We start from the raw sequence: 21,159 nt of genomic DNA, 5'->3' as shown, positions 1-21,159 counted from the left end.
CCTGCCAGGCTTCCCTGTCCTTCATTATCTCCTGGATTTGCTCAAACTCCTGTCCATTAAGTTGGTGAAGCCACTCAACCACTTCATCCTCTGTTGCTCCCATCTCCTCCTGCCCTCAATCTTTCCCAGCATCAGGGTCTTTTCCAATGATTTCCTTAGGATTGACTGGTTTGATCTCCTTGCTGTCCAACTCTCAAGGGTCTTCTCCAACACCACAGTTGAAAAACATCAATTTTTCAGTACTCAGCCTTCTTTATGGTCCAACTCTCACATCCATACATGACTACTGGAAAAACCATAGCTTTGACTATATGGACCTTTGTCAGCAAGGTGATGTCTCTGCTTTTTAATACATTGTCCAGGTTTATCATAGTTTTCCTTCCAAGGAGCAAGCGTTTTTTAATTTCATGGCTGCAGTCACTGTCCCCAGTGATTTTGGACACCAAGAAAATAAAACCTCCAACTCCTTTGGAGAATTTTTTTAAATCGCAAATTTCAAGAATGAACTTACTGTTACTGGAGGAAGGATGGGTGATGGGGTATTTAGGGAGCTTGGGATGAACATGTACCCACTGCTATATTTAAAGTGGATAATCAACAAGGACCTACCGTATAGCACATGGAACTCTGCTCGATGTTATGTGGCAGGCTGGATGGAAGGGAAGTTTGGGGGGAGAGTGGACACATGAGTATGTCGGGCTGGGTCCCCCCGATGTCCACCTGAAACCGTCACAACATTGTTTGTTGGGGACTTCTCTGGTGGTCCGGGCTTCCCTGATAGCTCAGTTGGTAAGGAATCCACCTGCAATGCAGGAGACCCCGGTTCGATTCCTGGGTCTGGAAGAGCCCCTGGAGAAAGGATAGGCTACCCACTCCAGTATTCTTGGGCTTCCCTTGTGTGACTCAGCTGGTAAAGAATCCACCTGCAACACAGACCTGGGCTCGATCCCTAGGTTGGGAAGATCCCCTGGAGAACGGAAAGGCTACCCACTCCAGTATTCTGGCCTGGAGAATTCCATGGACTGTATAGTCCACGGGGTCACAAAGAGTCAGATGTGGCTGAGCGACTTTCACTTTCACTTTTCCCTGGTGGTCCAGTGGCTAAAACGCTGCATTCCCAATGCATGGGAACCAGGTTCAATCCATGGTCAGGGAACTAGATCCCACATGCAGAGCTAAGAGTTTGCATGCCACAGTTAAAACCCAACACAGCCTAATTAAATAAATACATATATTTTTTAATAAACCATTGTTTGTTGATTGGCTATACCCCAATACAAAGTAAAAAAATAAATAACAATATAATAATAACAAAATAAAATAACAAAATAAAAATAATGAATAACAAAATAAAGAAATAAATAAAAATTTTAAGAAAAGAAAAAAAAAAAAAATCCCAATGTCCAGGCCTCACCTCCAGAGATACTGATCTAATTAAAGTGGATTGATGCCCATGAATCAGTGCTTTCTCTCTCTCTCTTTTTTTTAAACTCACCAGGAGAGTCTCACAAGGAGGCATGTTTGACAACCAATAGGCTGGAGTGTTTTCAAACTTGATTATTCACTAAAAATACCTGGAGGACTTATTCCCAACCAAAAGTTTGATATTCTGTAGGCTTTAAGGGTGGAGTATTTCTAGTAAGTCCCCAGAAAATGCTGACACTGTTCTCTCAGAGTCCACACTCCGAGAACTCCAGAAAGTTTCACACCCTCTGAAATGGTGTCTATGGGAAGATGAGTAAATTTCTTTCCCTCCCATCCTAGAGAAAAAGTTCATAGGGTTCATTAGATTCTCAAAGAGACCCATGACCTCAAAAGATGAAGAGCCAAATTTAGAGTCCAATGACGAATTGAAAGCTTTTTGTAGGCCAGGTTTAACAGCAGATGATTTTGTGATTTGTTCAGACTTAACGTAGTCCCAGAGGGTGAGTGTGTGTGTGTGTGTGTGTGTGTGTGTGTGTGTGTGTGAAGTACCTGGGAGTTGCTACCATATGCCAACACATGGAGCAGTTCACACTCAGCTTCCCACCCAGAAGTTGGATTCAGGCTATCAGGCTGGGGAAGAGGGTAACCATGACAACTTTCCTCAGCACCAAATGGGAATCTGAGAGGGAAGGTGGGTGGGGGGCATATCCCCAATGACTCTTTGGAAGCAGAAATAAAATCTCTACAGATAATCATGCTGCCTCATGCCCACTGATGTTAGGGCCCTAAACTTGAGAAAATGAATATTATGCCCTCACAATCAGCCTGAATTTCAGTTAAACAACCTTTCATCAGCATGAATTATCCTTATCCTCTCATCCAAAATGTGGCATGGGAAGTTCATTTATAAAACTTAATGTGTATGTGTTCCAACCTTCCAGAATTTCCGTTTTTGTGGAATGTTTTATGATACAATTATGTTAGGACAGCCCGTGCTGTGCTGTGCTCGTTACTTGCGTCGTGTCTGACTCTTTGTGACCCCATGGACTGCAGCGCCCCAGGCTCCTCCCTCCACGGGTTCTGCACGCCCCCCTCCAGGGGGTCTCCTCCAGGCAGGAATGGAACTCACTCTTAGGTCTCCTGCATTGGCAGGCAGGTTCTTTATTGCTAGCGCCACCTGGGAAGCCCCTGGGATAGCCAACCATGTATATAATTTATAAAGAAATGAGCAGGCAAACAAGCATACCTTGGGGGATCCATGATGGAAAAGTTTAGAGACTATTCATCAGATGTTTGGGCTTCCCCGGTGGCTGTAACAGAAACGAATCTGCCTGCAATGCTGGAGACCTGGATTTGATCCCTGGGTTGGGAAGATCCGCTGGAGGAGAGCGTGGCTACCCACTCCAGGATTCTTGCCTGGAGAATCCCATGGACAGAGAAGCCTGGCAGGATACAGCCCACGGGGTTGCAAAGAGTCGGACAGACTACGCACAGCGCACATTCACACCACGTGTGGTGGTTCTCACACTTGAGAATGCACCAGAATGACCTGGAAGCTTGCTAAATAAATGCAGATTCCCAGTCCTCAGCCGCATTCAGATTCAGGAAAATTCTCATTCTATTCTGATGTTTCAGGATAATCTGAAGCAGGTGATCCATTGACTCCACTGTGAACCTTGCTCCAAGGATGTCTTATTTTTTCTTATTTTTTTTTTCTGTATTCTTAAAAATAACTTTATTCTCCCTCAAAAGCTATAGATCTTCCTGTCAAGAGATACATAAGCGAATGCAAGGAAGGTAACAAAATATCAGCGCTCTGCCTGTCCTTCTGGTTCCCGCTCCCGTGATGCCTGGCTCCCTCCCCACCCTCGCTTGGCGCTGGTCACAACTGACAAAGCCATTTGCTGCCCTCTAGTGGCAACTCCGCCCAACTGCTCACAGCAGATAATTTCTCAGTGGGCAGGTTTGGCCATCTTTCTAAAGAATACAATTGTAAAGTAATTAGCCTTCAATTAAAATAAATAAAATTTTATTTTAAAAAATGATGTTGGAAACTTAAATAAAAAAAGAATACAATTTTCCTCTGATACCTCCCCCGTTGAGGAACATTTTCCAAAACTTATTTTTTTTTTCATTTATTTTTATTAGTTGGAGGCTAATTCCTTTACAATATTGTAGTGGTTTTTGTCATACATTAACATGAATTAGCCATGGATTTACATGTATTCCCCATCCCGATCCCCCCTCCCACCTCCCTCTCTACCCGATCCCTCTGGGTCCAAAAGGTTATTTAATTCAAGACACGGAAGTGCAAGCCAAGTCAATCAAAGATGGTGCCATCCTCAGCAAGGGTTGTGGTGTGAAAGACAAGCCCTCTTAAAGATATCTGTTCATTCAACAGATATTTTTGAAAATACTTTTGAACAGTGTACCAGGTATTGTTCAAGGTGCTGGGTGCTGCTGCTGCTGCTAAGTCGCTTCAGTCCTGTCCAACCCCATAGACGGCAGCCCACCAGGCTCCCCCGTCCCTGGGATTCTCCAGGCAAGAACACTGGAGTGGGTTGCCATTTCCTTCTCCAATGTGTGAAGGTGAAAAGTGGAAGTGAAGTCGCTCAGTCGTGTCTGACTCTTAGCGACCCCATGGACCGCAGCCTACCAGGCTCCTCCGTCCATGGGATTTTCCAGGCAAGAGCACTGGGGTGGGGTGCCATTGCCTCCTCCAGCTAGGTGCTAAAGAAACAAAAATATCTTCTCTCACAGCACTGACAGGTTAATGGGGAGAGACAATGATATTGTATTGTTAGGTGGTGATGAGTGCTATGGAGAAGAACATGGCCTGGGAAGAAGAGAGGAAAAAGCTTACAGATAAGAGGGAAATGATCATTTATTGACCACCTTTGAATGACTGAATGTTCTACATAAGTCACTTCCCTTGAGCTTCACCACTCTCTCATTGTAACCCTCCTTTTTTAAAAAAATTGTAACAGCCCAGTTTACATGTAAAGAAACTGATGTTCCACAAGGCTAGAAAACCTGGCTGAAGCCATGATGTCAGTTAATAGCGGGATGGCACTGACCCTCTTCACTCATTGTGGCAACAAAGCCCACAGCAAATCTGTAAGGGAGGCCGCCCACGCCTGCCCCCCTCGGCCCACACACCACCTGCTCTGGGGCCTGCAGGGCTGCAGGGAATGTTCCCGCTCACCTTCCTCCCTTCATCTTCCGCTTGTCCTCACTCTCTGAAACCTTGTTTCACTGCGCTAATTCTGTAAGTGGATTCTCTTGCTAGAATGCAAGAGTTTGGTGACTGTCCATCTCTGCTAATCCCATAAATTAATTTTTCCACTTACAGTTTAATTAGTCACATCATCATTACCCAGGTATTTGAGGGGGACCCAGGGCTTCCCTGGTGGCTCAGATAGTAACGACTGCCTGCCGTGCGGGAAACCCGGCTTCGATCCCTGGGTTGGTTGGGAAGATCCCCTGGAGAAGGGCAAGTCTACCCACTCCAGTACTCTTGCCTGGGAAATCCCATTAACAGAGGAGCCTGGCGGGCTATAGTTCATGGGTGCTCCAAGAGTCGGACAGGACAGAGCAGCTAAGAACAAGCAGTTTCAAAAGACAGCCTGTAGGAAAACGTTGCTGAGTCCCAGGTCAGTAGAAGGGCTCCAGAGAACCTGGGAGCCATCTATGAGCCACTAACAGGGTGTGTGAGCAGCTTCTTGTGAACAACATTAAAGCTTCGGTCAGTTTCCTGAAGCCTCCAGAGACTGTGCAAAAGTAAAATGTGTTGGTTTCTGGTTTCGGTAAATCTTGAAATCTGAGGACGTTACAGAGAAAATTTTAAGGAATTCTTCTTTGAGGACCTGAGTATCCCAGACCTTCTGAAACATCCCTGGAATAAATTCATTCTGTTTTAAGGCCAGAATTCATACACCCATCTCACACCCATGACCAGAATCTCATCTCAGAAGTCTTCTGAATGTGACCTAATATGTCTGATCTTGATTCTGTATTCATTTTAATATATCACATATATTTAACTATTCTGCGGAGCAAGGCCGATGTCATAGTTTCTGCAGATTCTTAATACCTATGGTGCCTTCACATTGAAGGCAGGAGGAGAAGGGGATGACAGAGGATGAGATGGTCGGATGGCATCACCTACTCGATGGACACGAGTTTGAGCAAGCTCCGGGAGTTGGTGATGGACAGGGAGGCCTGGCGTGTTGCCGTCCACGGGGTCGCAAAGAGTCAGGCGTGACTGAGCGGCTGAACTGAACTTTCATATGTGCTCTCAGTGGAAGTCAAGTAAATTACATTTGCAGAAGCTTTGATGGTCACACAATATTTAATCATAATGTAAAAACACACACACACATTGACCCAGGGAAAAACCCAAAAGATAGTGGTCACAGTTTTTCATGGGGAATACCAATATATGAATTTTTAATAGATTGCATCCTTAAAAGAGAATAAAGGAAACTTGAGTACACTATAAATGTACAAGTCCTAGCTCTCAGCCGGTTTGGCCGCAATGCTTGTCAGATTCACTCGCCAGCTGGATCAACCCACCACGTGGACAGCGTGGTTGGCTGCAATGCTGCCATCCCACTGACTGATTTGACAGGTTTGTTTAAGCAACTAAATCGTCTAGGAAGTTCCTTCTCCCCTATTTCGCAACTGCTTCTCTCTGTGTGTCCCCTCTGAGAGTGCTCACTTCCTGAGGAATACAGAGTGCCCAAATACTAATCCACTCAACAAATATTTACTGTTTGGTCATCCGTACGTTCTGGACATTGACCTAGAGACTGGGGATATAGTGGTCAACGAAACAGCCCAGGCTGCCAGCTTCGTGAAGGTACAGAGAGCTTTTATCAGTTTACACTGCTACCTACAGCACACTGCCTTCCCACGTTTCCACGTCCTGGCCGACCCTTGGGGTTACAAGTCTTTTGGAATGTGCAGTTTGATATAAGGGAAATGTCATGTTACTACGATCTCATTTCCACTTTCCTGATTCGTAACAAGGTTGGGACATTATTTGGCACCTAGTTTTCCGTTCTGTAAAATTTCAGTGCGTATCCTTACCCCACATTTCCATTGGATTGTTTTTCTGATAGACGTGCAAGAGTTGGCTGTGTATTCTGGATGCTAACTTAGGTCTGGTTTCCAGAAGCAGATCCTGATATAAGGATTCATGTACAGGTGGTATACTAAGGGAGCATTGTTTAAGAAAAGCATTTATTAAGGAAGTGGATATTTAGAGGAGAAACTGGTGAGAGTCGGGGAAGCAGCACTGGAAAGGGGAAGAAACAGGAAATGTGCTGTCAGGCAACACCCCACAGAAGGTAGTCTCTGCCCGATCCCGCAGGGGGCTCTGGAATGTGAGTTAAGGCCCACCTGTCATTGGGCAAAGTCATGTCCTAGGATGTAAATTCCCATGCATTTCCAGCTCTCTTGTGTATGGGGGCAAAGTGATCCTAAAAATCCTTTTTAAAAGAGCCACAGTTGTTAGCTTTTGGAAGTGAAAATACACCATCATGGGGGTGAAAAGTGAGAGTGAAACTGTTAGTCGCTCAGTGGTGTCCAACTCTTCATGACCCCATGGACTGTAGCCCACTAGCTGCTCTGGCCATGGAATTCTCCAGGCAAGAATACTGGAGTGGGTTGCCATTTCACAAAAACAGTAAAAAGGAATCTAAGGTAATCTGGGTAATTGAGAACTGACATCACCCACCATAGACAATAATCTTATGAAAAGATCATCCAATTTCACTATTAATTCAAGAATTACAAACTATAATAGTAAGCTATTTTCTATATATCATATTTGCAAAGTTTTAAGAGTTAGTCAAAATTCTTACTGCATACAGAGAAAAATTTTGTAACCGTGTGAGGCGATGCATGTGTTAACTAACCGTCTTGGGGTGATCATTTTGCTGTATATACATGCTTAAAATCACTATGTTGCATACCTTACATTTACACATCATGTCAATAAAGCTGGAAAAAATCAGGAAGAGAAGCTAATTTGTTTTGTATACTACTGATAGAAATAGAAAAAATATTTTTCATTCAATTTTTGAACTTCATATATTCCACATATATTCATGAACATTTTGTGGGATGTATACATGAGTGGGGGCTACAAAAAAAAGTTAATGTTCATACAAATCAAATTTGACTTTCTTTTTTTTGAGACTGTATGTTTGTAGCCTCAAACTGGAAAAACAAGAAAAACAACAAGAGTTAGGCAATACCCATCTCTAGGTTGGCAATGGTGAAAAAGGCCTTTGCATACATTGTTCTTGGAAGTATAAATTGGCATGGACTTATTTTCAAAAATATTTGACAGAATCTACCAAGATTTAAGATTTCGGCTGAGCGCTGAAAAATTGATGCTTTTCAACTGTGGTGTTGGAGAAGACTCTGAGAGTCCCTTGGACTGCAAGGAGATCCAACCAGTCCATCCTAAAGGAGGTCAGTCCTGAGTGTTCATTGGAAGGACTGATGCTGAAGCTGAAACTCGAATACTTTGGCTACCTGATGTGAAGAGCTGACTCATTAGAAAAGACCCTGATGTTGGGAGGGATTGGGGGCAGGAGAAGGGGACGACAGAGGATGAGATGGCTGGATGGCATCACCGACTCGATGGGCATGAGTTTGAGTAAACTCCGGGAGTTGGTGATGGACAGGGAGGTCTGGCATGCTGCGGTTCATGGGGTCGCAAAGAGTCGGACACGACTGAGGGACTGAACTGAACCGAACCAAGATTTAAGATCACATATCTTTTGATATAGTGATTTCTTTCTGAGGAATTTCTCCTCTAGACATACTCATATGTCTAGAACAAACTGTTGGGACTAGTGGTCCAGTGGCTGAGACTTTGCATGCCCAATGCAGGGGGCTGGGATTAGGTCCCCAGTCAGGGAACCGGATCCCAAATGCTGCAACTGAAGATCCTGCATGCCACGAGTAAGGCCCAGAGCAGCCTAAATAAATAAAGAACAAACTGCTGAGTTCAGTGCTATTTGAAAACCGAAACAACCAGCTACCCAGAGGGGACACCCATGCAAAATATTATTTATTATTAAATGTAATAAAATATACATGTACTGGCATGGAAGGACCATCTTGAGCTTTTGGGTGTATTTCTTGTTTACTATGGACCCTTATAAAAATTATTTTATCTCTCTAAGCCTCAGTTTCTTCATCTGTAAAATGAGGACAGTATTGAAATTATAGTGTTGATGTGCAGATTAAACTAGATAATTTATATCAAATGTTTCATATAGTGTCTGGCACTTAGTAAATATTCAATATGTATTGGTAATATTATTATTCAGAGAAAAAAATGAAAGCTTCAAAACTTCACACACAATTGCTCTCCTTTTGTTAAAAAAAAAATCCAGCTTATGGGGGGGAAAAGTCTAACAAACATATTTTTTAAACTGTGAGATTTGAAAGATAGAGAACTTTCATATTTTTACTTTATACATGTTTGTACTTGTAACACTTTGAACAGAGAGCCTCTGTTAACTTAAAAGTGATGATGAAATAGTTTTTAAAAAGATGCATGAGGCTTAGACTCTGGACTAAGTTGTTTCCCCCAGGATTTCTTCTCTTGTTGTTCAGCTGAGTGCTTCTGCTTAAAAATGCTCTGCTCCTAAAAGTGCCCTCACATCATAAAGAGTCAGCACAGCCCGCATCAGGGGCTCAGAAGACAGCGGAAACACAGTCACAGGACGAAGGACGAGCTGATTTTGGTTGGACAAGAAGTCACGCTGAGGTTAGATGCTCAGTCGTGTCTGACACTTCGTGACCCTGTGTTCTGTAGCCCGCCAAGCTCCTCTGTCCATGGGATGCTCCAAGCAAGAATACTGGAGCTGGTTGCTATGGCCTCCTCCAGGGGATCTTCCCAACCCAGCGACGGAACCAGGCCGCCCGCATTGCATTCTTTACCGTCTGAGCACCAGGGATGCCCAAGAAGCCACAGCATGTTGCTAATAACAGAGAAACGAAGAAAAATACTGTAGTCCTGGTGTTTCAGTCAAATCTGCAAGGTTTTGGGAAGGGCTGACTCGGGTTCAGTTCCTAGGTCGGGAAGATCCCCTGGAAGAGGAAATGGCTACCCACGCCAGTATTCTTGCCTGGAGAATCCCCTGGACAGAGGAGCCTGGCGGGCTATGGTCCATGGGGTTGCAAAAAGTCAGACATGACTGAAGTGACTTAGCACAAAGACACACACACACATACTTTTTAAAGTCTCAGTGAGTTGCTTCAAATAAAGTAGAAACCAGAACTCTGGATATTTAGAGTATTGAAAACCAGGCACTTGAGCCAAAAAAATGTTTGCCTACAAAATTTTCTTTCCTTCATTGTCTGCCAGGAAGGTTACATAAACCTCCCTCCAGTACCACCCAAAGCCCTTCGTAAAAAGAACACACACAAATCATGACAAGATAAAGGCTCCAAGTGGAAATTCAATTGTATTTATTTTTCTTATACAGAATCAGAGAAGTAAAAACCAGTACCAAACTCCAGGTAGAACAGTTTGATCTGATTGATTTTTCTGCACACTCTCTGTATGCATAGCAATCTGAATTAAAAATAAACACACATATATCATATTACAAAATGTAGAAACAATTTTTTAAAAAGTTAAAGTACGGACACATGAATGATGTAGTGTGTTAGGGAAACGGTCTCTGTTGATCACCTACTTTCCCAGTTAAATTCATCTACAATTTCCTTTAGTTAACAGCTTTTGCTTGCCATGAAAGTTGCGCTTCTGGAAGCTGCTTTCTAATTCTGTTGTGAGAACACCACTTGTCATTAGCAAAACTCTATCACTCCAGATCACCTTCTTCTCCAGAGAGACTTTCTGCTAAGCTGGAGTCAGTAGCACCCCCAGCACACTAACTGTCTTACTCTGTTTTTACTTACATTGTATAATCAGCGAAAGAAAGGCAGATCACATCTTAAATTCTCTGGTGAAACACTAACAATTACTTAGATTTAACAGAACTGCAAATAGGTCTTGACAATGTATTTACTTCAAGGAAATGTGTTTTATCAGGGAAACAAAACACCTTAAAAGAAAGATTTCTGAAATTATTTTTCCATTTTTAATCTGGATGAAATGTTGAAATCTACTGATTGATTTAGGACTAAAAAGACATGATATTTGGCAGTCATTTTATAATAAGAAATATAGTATAAATAGCACCTTATCATGAATTCTGCAGGGGTTTTAACACTTACAATAATAGCAAAGAACCTTTAAAAAGTTGTTTTTAGATTTCTAGCTTTAGTGTTCTTTAACAAAGGCCATATTCATGGCCTTAAAAATAACAAAAATTAGATCTGGCTTCATTTATTAGTAAACATGTAGTCAGGATCTGTATCTAATTCTGGAAAAATAATTGTTATGTTCATTAATAAATGTTCCAACTAATTTCACTAAAAAAAAACAATTCTTCTAGTATCTTCTAATGCCACAAGCTTACTAGGAAATTATTTCTAAAAATTGATAATACAAATCATCAATGTTTTAACTACTTAAAAAAAGGAGGGATAATTGTTTCTTTAATGTTTAATAACCTGAAAATGAATCTATAAAAATATTTTTTAAAAATACAGTAACACTGCTCAGTTTTACTAGGTCCCTTGTTTTTGAGTCTTTTTTTTTTTTTTTTTTTTTTTCTTAGAAAGAATGTACAATGCTTTTTGCAACTATTGCTAACAGAAGAGAAAAAGAAATAGTGCTCCCTTCAATACAGTAGCAACCGAAACATCTACCCTCATCTCTCAGAGCGTTTTGAGAAAGAGATGGAATCAGAGGAAGAGAAACCATGGGTCCTTCAGGGGAAAAAAGTCACTTCATTGTGTTGGAAGCAACGGTAGGTTTATGCCCTCATCCGCCTCCTCACTTAACATCAGCGTGGACGGGGCGACAGGAGCGCTGGCCTCCTCCCTCATAAAGTGCACCGAAGCCTTCTTTTCTCCCACAACAGTCTTCTGGGACAAGGGCTGCGGGAGAAAATCACTGCTCTGCTCTTTGGGGGCACCTCACACCTCCGGCTCGTCTAGCTTGTCTGTTTCCATCTCACACCTAGTAGCCTTTCCACTGTATTCCCTAACGTTACTACTTCATCTCTGACCTTTACACTTGCCTTCATTCCAACAAGATAAGATGTATTCTGCCTGTCTATCTTTTGGTAGATCAAAAAGGATCTCAGATCCCCAGCAAATAAGCCCCTTTGGGAATGGAAAGGTTCCTCTCAGAGACCTGCATTATTAATGTCTCTCAAAAAAGATATTAAATTCATAGATTATAAATAATGTCAGTTCAAAATATTAAACACTTGAGGACTTCATTGGCAATGCAGGCAGAGTGCATGCCAGGCGAACCTGATGCTCTCTCTCAGTCCTTAAAAGCTAAAAAAAAAAAAAACAAAACAGTTTTGGTTACATAAGAGGTACTGAGTACATATTTCATGCCTTTCTATACCAACTGTAGCAAACAGGATTAGGATAATACACCTAGGAATCAACTTTAGTGACTTCGGAAACACTAAGGGTCTCCACCATACACCCTCAGGGGGCATTTTTTGACCCGTCAGTCAGAGATCTGCTTCATCCTTCAAACAGCTTCATAGATAAGATTATTTTAAACCCTAGAAATCTTGAAAGAAAAAAAAAAAACCAAGAAGGCTTCAGGATTTTTAAAAGCAACAGCTCACTGGGCGCCATCCGGTTGAAAGCTACGTGGTCCGGACGTTTTCAGAGCAGTTTCAAAAAGACAAAAATACAGTTGCCACTGATTTAACAAAAACATTTGGCTGCCCTTTGTCATCAGTCACCAAATGATAGTGCTTCATAAAATAAACGTCAAGTTCTAAGCTGTAAGTTTTTTAAAAATCCAACTTGTCGTTTAAAAACATTTTGTTTAATAAATGCTCATAATTAGTACCCGACTGGTCTCTTTCTCTTTCACGAGATCTTGGTGGAGGAACTGCGACTAATGCCATCGCCACTCTCCTGTTGGAAGGACTAGTTGTCTAGATGCTGTGCGGTAAAATGATGAAGCATAAACTACAAGAGGACTCTGTGCCTTTGTGAATACAGGTAATAAGAGCCATCAGAACCTGCATGGATTGAAAACTACTTTGTATTCCAAACAGCAGAATTTTACTATCAGTACAATGATTTTTAAAGCTCAAGTTAAATATTCTTTAAAGCATTTGGTACTAATGTCATCAATACAGTTTTTGAAACTGTAAATCAGGTCGAGTTTTGTGTACATTTCCTGGACCGAGCCACCTGTCAAAAGTCACTGCCTGTGGTCATCAGTTTTTCATGGTTTATAATCAATTGATGTATAAATTTCAGCTAACACCCATGAAGCTTAGTCATGGGGTAGCAGAGAGGAAAACAGAGAAGCAATTCTGCGTAATCAATTCTGCTGCACAACCCATCACAGGAATGCAGGCTTGCAGAAAACAGAAATAGAATGTTTATTCATGTTTAACTTAAGTGACTGCCAATCAAATCCAGGCAATTATTAAACTGGCCACAAGGAAAGGAGGCAGCGTCTCACCTGCCGCCTTGCTCTGCCCCATCACTTTTTCCAAGAGGCCCAGGAAATGTCAGGTCATGGCTGCATCCAAGCTACAATGGTATTAATTACAGCCAGGTTAGAAAAGGCTCGCTTTTGTTCAGAGCGGATTCTACATCATTGAAGAGGGGGATCAGATCTTCAGATTCCAAAGTTCCTAGATCAACGTTGGTTCCCGGAAGACAGTCAAGAAAGTCAGGGAAACGGGTCTGCTGAGGGTTGATGTTCACGGGTGTCTGTCCTGTGTTTTCTCCTGTGATGGAAAGGAATGAAACCATTTTAATCCTTTTATGGCAGTATAATTGCTTTACGATGCTGTGTTGGCTTCTGCTGTACAATGAAGTCAATCAGCTACATGTACATGTGTTTCTACTTCCTCCTAGAAACCTCTTACTCCCCACCTTACTCCTCATCCCACCCTTCTAGGACGTCACAGAGCTCTGAGCTGAGCTCCCGTGCTTACAGCAGGCTCCTAATAGCTATCTATTTTACACATGGTCATATATATAGGTCAGTCCCAATCTCCAACTCATCCCACCTTCCCCATCCCGCCTCGTCTGCACATCTGTTCTCTCTGTTTCTATTCCTGCAGAGTGAAGTAAGTCAGAAAGAGAAAAACAAATATCGTATATTAACACACATACGTGGAATCTAGAAAAATAGCACAGATGAACCCTATTTAACTCTTTTTTAAGGCTCCTGAAAAGAGGAGCAAGTTCAATTGTCCACATAACTCTCATCTTCATTTCCACTGTGCTCACATTCCACCAGAAGATTTTATTTGCTGCAGGCTGCAAATATTTCGTCTCCTTGCAAAATTTCAGCTACCATGTTACTGAAACTGAGTTGGTGGTGCTCATGCCTAAGCGACACAGAGATGCTGGGTGAAGCTTTAATTGTTCTGGGTAGACATGGTCCAGAATGGGTGAGTTCAGGGACACAGGAAAGGAGAACATGAGGACACTGTGGATCTGACCTACCATCACTGACTTCCCATGACAATGGCACGAAGAGCTGGTTTGAGCAGAGAGGCCCCGACAGTCATAAAAACCTTATCACAGAGCTATAACCCAACAATTTAATTATAAACTCAAATTTGCCCATATCATCCTCTTTATGTTCAAAGGTGGTAGTGAGGAGGTTCTTTTAACTATGTTATTAAAAAACAATCTTCATTGACAACTCTGGGGATCATGTTCAAAGTATTTTAGAAAGTGGCTTCTGCAGATTGCCCGCTTCACTACCCATGTACATACACCCCACAGCTATCGAGTAGGGTATTCTCACAAGGCATATGAGTTACAATGCATGGGACCATATAGGTTCTGAGAAGTTTTGTAGTAAGGAAAATCTGTTCTATTTTGTTTAAGCCACTATCACCTCCTCGAATCCAATTTTGGCAGAATTTATATCCTAACAGAACTAAAGTCTGCAGAACCTAGTTGAGAGAATACTATTGGAGAGGAAATTTCAGTGTCTGGGATATGACATGAAGAACACATCCTTCATGAATGACAGGATAGGAGAAAACGTACAGACTATTGTGCCAGGAGATGGAGCTTTTCAGCTGTGTGGCCTAAGACACTCACTTGTCTGAAATTGGGAGGTAGGTGCAGTATCATATCTGCCACACGTGGTACGAGGCTCTGGGCCTCATTCATACATAAATTAAACACTTGGTGATTTAGTCGCTAAGTCGTATCTGACTCTTTGTGACCCTGTGGACTGTGGCCTGCCAGGCTCCTCTGTCTATGGAATTCTCCAGGCAGGATCCTGGAGTGGGTTGCCATTTCCTTCTCCAGAGGATCTTCCCAACTCAGGGATCAAACCCATGTCTCCTGCATTGCAGGCAGATTCTTTACCGACCGAGTTACCAGGGAAGCCCACATAAACACATACACAAATACAGAAACACCATAAATGTTTGTTGACTGTGCTGAGAGAACTCAGTCATGGCTAATTAATTACATAATATCAGAACAACTGGTTCATTCCAACAGCCCCAATCAGTTTTCTGAAGGGATAAAATACACCTCAAAGTCTGAGGTGCATTGATAACTACGGCCAGCTTTCACCATGGAATCATTTCTAAGAAACTTATTCAATTAGCTGTTGCGTCATACAAGTACTTCAGGCTTCCTAAGAAGCCTGCATAGAGATTTTACTATTCTAGACAAAATGGGAGAAAACTCATTTTAATAATATGCATTTTCCAAGGAGAAAAATTACTTCTTTCATAGCAACAAGGGAAACATAATCACACTTACATTTTTGGAGGTAGCAAAACTTCATGGCTTTTCTACAAACTCATAAAATACCAGTGACTCTTGGGAATATTTTATAGGACTTGCACTGCAAAAAGCAGTCATTTGAAAAATTAAAATGAGTTCAACATGACCTCAGGACTGTTGTGTTACTGACATTGAAAAACAAGGTTAGTTTAGAAAAAAAAAAATCCAAATAACTTTTTCCTACCCAATAGATTGTAACAGAAGGAAATTAGGCTTAAAAAAAAATTATCTGCCCTGAAAAATTACCTGATCTAAAGTGCTGGATGTCTTTTTTCTTCATATGCAGATAGAAATATCCACCTCAACTGATTTCCCATTTTACGTTTTCAATAACTCAAGAACTGACTTTTTTTAACCAAATAAAATCTCTCTGCTTTAAAAAATTCTCTTAGCTTTTCTCCTCAGAAATCATGATGAGACTAGTTAAGGTTCTTCATTAAGGCTAACAATCTTAAAAATATCTCTCCTTGGAGTAGCTTTGCAACCTCATAATAATCTTTTTGGTCATTACAGTTTTCTTCATTTGAAAAGTGGGACATATTATACAACATGGGGGATATAGCCAACATTTCACAATAACTATAAATGGAATATCACCTTTAAAACTTGTGAATCACTGTATCATACACCTGTAACATATAATATCTCATGGCAACTATACTTCAACTTTAAAAAAAGATGCACATTTGCATCAATAATAAAAATGAATGGATGAATAAAAATGAGACAGACAAAAAAAAAAGAAGTTCTTAGAAGGTGTGATTATTGTAGAACATTCTGGAAAGTGGACGACCTCCAGCCTTTGCTCCTATTATTCCATCTGCTGTGTTCTCCTATGTCTCTAACACCAGGTCCAGCTGTTGTTTCCACGTGTCTTTCACAAAGGGAGTGTCTGGCTGAATTGTCACCATTTAGCATGTGGTCAGCATGTGATCAGCGGGCCCACCAGACCTTTTCCAGCCTCAGCTGAGCGCTGCCCATCGCTTGGCTTTTCCTTTCCTTGTTCCTGTGTAATAAACTACAGGTCTCCCCTTGAGGGGGCTTATGCCCACTTCCTATAAAGACGTTACAGATGTGACTGTAAATTCAGCACTCGCTAAGCCAGGCTAACCTGGAACCCCCACATTTAATAGGACCAATCTCACCCTTCTTGGATGATACTTCATCTTTCTCAGAAGGAGAGAGAACTCTGTGCCAAGGGCTATGACCTCATGATGCCTCACCACGGTGCCAGGGGCGCACATTACTCCCACTTTACGGGTGAGAAATCTGAGGCCCTGGGGGGTTACGTAACTGACCAGTGTTACTACTAAGGAGTAGAGAAGCAAAGATCCAGTTCAGGTGGCCCGTCTGCAAGGACTATGTTCTTTACAGGACATAACTTAATTCCACATTTTGGTTTCAAAACATCCCCTACTTATCTACTCTCAATGTCATTTTAAAAAAGCCAAAGACTAGAATCCATCTGTTTTCACATTTTAAAGTCAAGCTAGAGACCTCCCCAGTCCTCTAGGGCTACAGCTCCACCATCCCACTGCAGAAGGTCTGGGTTCAACCTCTGGACAGGGAACTAGATCTCACATGCGGCAACCAAGATGTGGCACAGCCAAATAAATAAATACTTTTTAAAAGATATCCAGCCAGTGGGAAGTTGCTGTGTAGCTCTGGGAGCCTTGCTGGGGGCTCTGTGATGACCTAGCGGGTGGGAGGGAAGGTCAGGAGGGAGGGGATTATGTATATTTATGACTGCTTCACCTTGTTGTGCACCAGAAACAACACAACATTCTAGAACAATTATCTTCCAATTAAAAACAAAACAAAAAAATGTCTTAAAGGTCAAACTTGCTTATATTTAGATTTCCTGAGTCTTTTCTTATTTAACTTTGCTTTCTATGCTTACTAGCTTTCCAATGTTGAAAAGATGAAAGCAAACAATCATTAAACATGGGAGGGAGCCACTTCATTAAGCCGTTCCAAAGAGGCCAAGATGAATCTCACACCAAAAAATAAAGAGAAGGATAAAGAAAGAGAGGGAGGGAGGCAGGAAGGGAGGCAGAAGGCTGAGGTAATAAATCGAAGGCTAACAAAACAAAGAGTTCCAACTATTCCTGGGTGACTCCTCACAAGACAGTCTGTGCAGTTCTCTGAACAGAGATGACGGGCTGCAGAGAGAGCCCCGAGCAGCTGCCCCTACGCTCTGGCAGAGCCTGCATCTTGTCTGACCAACTGCTTAGTCTCAGAGCATAAAGCACAGCCATCGAGGAACAGAAGGTGACCAACGTGGGTGCCCTGGACAGTGGCACCGGGGAAAACAATCCTTCTCATCACAGAACAACTTTCTATCATCAGCGGTGATGGAGGAGAAACTTACTCGAGCAGCTCCAAAGAGGGACATGTCAGCTATTCTTCATTTTTTTAAAGTCTACGTTTAGGTTTTTTTCTTTTTAATTGAAGTACAGCTGATTTACAGCGTCGTGTTAGTTTTAGGTATACAGCAAAGCAACTGTACATATATATTCTTTTCCAGATTCTTTTCCATCACATGTTATTTCAAGATACTGAATATCGTTTCCTGTGCTGTAGTTTCCTGTAGGTCCTGGTTGTGAGCTGCCATTTAATTTTGGTTCAAAAGACTATCTTCTGAGAGTTTAGGACTTTGAAAATTAAATCTAGACCAAGTGTGGAGGCCTTGCTCCTGGAGAAGTGGAGAAAAAGAGGTAACCAGCAAGCCAGCTGAGGCCTGGCCTGAAGGCAGAGCAGGTCAGGAACTACTTAAATTTAATTGCTGAAGGAGGACACTGTGAGGACTTGGAGCTGACAATTTAGAATCCTCTGAGTTGCTTAACTTTCCAGAAGTCCACTGCCAATTGCTTCCCAAATGCAATCATGACTTGAAAAACTCTGCATACTGGTGGCCTGTACATTACAACAAAAAGCTAGAGAAGTATAAATATTCCATTGTGAAAGAATGGTAAAGCAGACAGCGGCATGTTAATGCAACTATGAGGAAAGGGCTTAAATAAAGCAGACAAGAAAAGGAAGGGAGGGAGGAAAGGAGGGAGGGAAGGAAGGAGAGAAGAAAGAAAAAAAGCAGAAGTTAACATCCTGTGCCCAAATATAAAACTACATCTGTATAAACTATAGGGAAGGAGCTGGAGTTTATTAATGGTGCCTGGGTTCTGGGGGCTTTGCGGCTGTCAGTTCAGGTTGTTGAGGTTAAGTGTTTCTGGTTGGATTTTAGAATTGAGAGGATCACTGCATGGGGCACAGGTTCGAACTCCGGTCGGGGAACTAAGATCCTGCAGGCCTCGCAGTGTGGTCAAAAAAGCAAAAAAGAACTGAGAGGACTAAAGAGTTTAGTCCTCTTTAAAAGTCCAAACCCACTGCAAAGCTTCACGGGCCTGGCCCTCACCTGTGTCCATCTCATCCACGTTGCTGAGGAAGTCCTCTGGAGTCGTGGGGACACTGTAGCACCCCAGCCCCAGGCCGCTGTCTGTGCTCTGCTCCCTCGAATGATACGGCCCCCTGCAGAGCAAAAGATAGGAGGACATTTTAAAATTAAAATGTAATCGTGAAGACCCCCAACTAATGTAGATCTGCCTGATGTTCCAGATAACAAAGGGAGGTAGACTTTGAACCTCGTTTTAATTTTGAAACATAGATCCCTGTGTCGATGAAATTAATCAATTGTAAGCAAAGAAAAAACCAACCGGCCAGTCATAATAAATTGATACTGATTCCTTTTTCATCTGAAAATAACAATAAAATAAAATAACAATACATATAGAGAATGATACCATATATGTAAATTTAAAAAAAAAACCGAAAAAAGATGTTGAATGTTGCTTCTGGATACCGACATTGACAGGCAATGTGTGTGTGTGTGTTTACACACATGCACAGTCATGTCCAACCCTTTGCGGCCCCGTGGACTGTAGCCCGCCAGGCTTCTCTGTCCATGGAATTGTAAGAATGCTGAACTGGGTTGCCATCTCCTCCTCCAGGGGATCTTCCTGACACAGGGATCAAACCCAGGTCTTTTGTGTCTCTTGCACTGGCAGATAATTCTTTATCAGTAGTGCCAACTGGGAAGCCTCTGACAGGCAATGAGAAGCCTAAACATAGGTGTGATGGATATACAACAATTTCCAAATGGTGGCTACCACTAGGCAGGGAAAAAGGAAAAGAAATGTATTTCAGGGGTGGTGGGGAAGAGTTTAAATATTAGTTGTAATATTTATTTTAAAAAATAAGATCAATGTAAATATGAAAAACCTGGGTGTTGGGTATGTGTGTAAACCTTAAGTTATTCTTTACATTTTTTCTGGACATTTGAATTATTTGTGTATCAGTCATTTAGAATCTCCTTTCCTTCAGTATTTTGATTACTGTTTGTTTTCATTCATCTCTCTATCTTTAGTAACTTTCATAACTGTATCTGCTCGTTGCCTGAAGCCTCCGCAAGGGCAGAAAAGACATAGGAAATAGAAACTGCCCTTTATTTGGGTTTAAAAGGCTACAGTTAAGGTTGACTAGTTCTACTCATGAAGATATTTCTGGTTCAATTACCTTTGCCTTCTGCTCATATGTCTCATATTTTAAAACAACACTTTTTGTTTTATTCTGTTCTTTAATTGTGAGATAATTTTAGACTCACACAGAAGATGTAAAAAAAATACAGCGTTCCTGCGCATCCTGGGTGCAGCTCCCCCAAGGACACGGTACGTAACCACAGTACGAGGATCGATCTCGGGAACTGACGATGTATAACACTATTAACTGGCTTCCCTGATGGCTCAGCGGGAAAGAATCTGCCTACCAATGCAGGAGACCTGGGTTTGATCCCTGGGTCGGGAGGATCACCCAAAGAAGGAAATGGCAACCCACTCCAGTATTCGTGCCTGGGAAATCCCATGGACAGAAGGGCCTGGTGGGCTACAGTCCATAAGGTCGAGACAGAGTCCATAAATTCATGCCTAAACAACAATAACCATAATAATACTATTAACTATAAACCTTACTCATATTTCACCACAAACACCACCTCTTAATTGTTTTGCTTGTATTTGCCATGTAACATGTTTTTATCTCCACTGGCTACATCAAACCACAAAATTCTTCTAAATAATTACTACAAAACACCATACTATTGAAATCATAAATTCATCCTTATTTTCAAATTATTGACTAGGGGTTTATTCCATGCCATAGCATCAGTTTTTGAATTCGAGATTAAAAAAAAAAAAAATTGGTGACTTCTTGTCTGCTTTTCTTTTCTCTGCCACGTCCCTCCACATCCTCCCTCTATCCTCACCCCAACCTCCAAGCTCCCCAACTTTTCCCAGTATAAACAAAGATCTATTATACTCTAAACCTCATAATAAAGAGAGCAAAAATAAGTGGCCTCAAAATGTTGACTTACCCATTGAGGAAAGGATCCGAGCTATTATTAGTGATGGATCTCATGTCTGGGGTCATGGCAGAAGGGTTGACAGCAGGCTGAACCGTGGCGAGAGTCTCGGCCTCCATGGGGAGCTGTCTACAGAGGGCGGCTTCCTGCAGAAAGGTGACCGTCAGGGGGAGAGGCAACTGTGATTCACTCCTTACAAGGACTGGAGCAAAGGACGCTTCACACAAAAACTTTTCACCAAACACAAAAGCACTTCATGTTTATTCCTCGTAAGTCAGAATCATCAGGAAATCATTAGTGTTCTTTCTCTCAAGAAGTCTTACAGGCATAAGTCACTTTCTCACAGACACCAAAGTTAATGAGAAGCTCATGTAATATTTGCCCTCAAGGCACTGACGGAGAAACTGTCC

At 41.9% G+C, this 21,159-nt stretch overlaps 1 protein-coding gene across 2 annotated transcripts in view; it reads right to left on the bottom strand.

Annotated features, from left to right (window-relative positions):
* Positions 1 to 9,898: 9,898 nt before the first annotated feature.
* The window catches only part of WWTR1 (WW domain containing transcription regulator 1), a 138,112-nt gene continuing 126,851 nt past the window's right edge, over positions 9,899 to 21,159 (bottom strand). For both annotated transcript variants that reach the window (XM_043474047.1, XM_043474046.1), the window contains exons 5-7: positions 20,762 to 20,895; positions 18,752 to 18,864; positions 9,899 to 13,301 (exon numbers count right to left, since the gene is read on the bottom strand). In XM_043474047.1, coding sequence (XP_043329982.1) covers positions 13,117 to 13,301; positions 18,752 to 18,864; positions 20,762 to 20,895 — 432 coding nt within the window. In that variant the 3' untranslated portion in view covers positions 9,899 to 13,116. The remainder of the gene's footprint in view (positions 13,302 to 18,751; positions 18,865 to 20,761; positions 20,896 to 21,159) is intronic.

Source organism: Cervus canadensis, chromosome 7, assembly GCF_019320065.1.
Source record: "Cervus canadensis isolate Bull #8, Minnesota chromosome 7, ASM1932006v1, whole genome shotgun sequence".
NCBI lineage: Eukaryota > Metazoa > Chordata > Mammalia > Artiodactyla > Cervidae > Cervus > Cervus canadensis.
The sequence above is the reverse complement of the archived record's forward strand: the minus strand, read 5'-3'. Positions and strand labels throughout refer to the sequence as shown.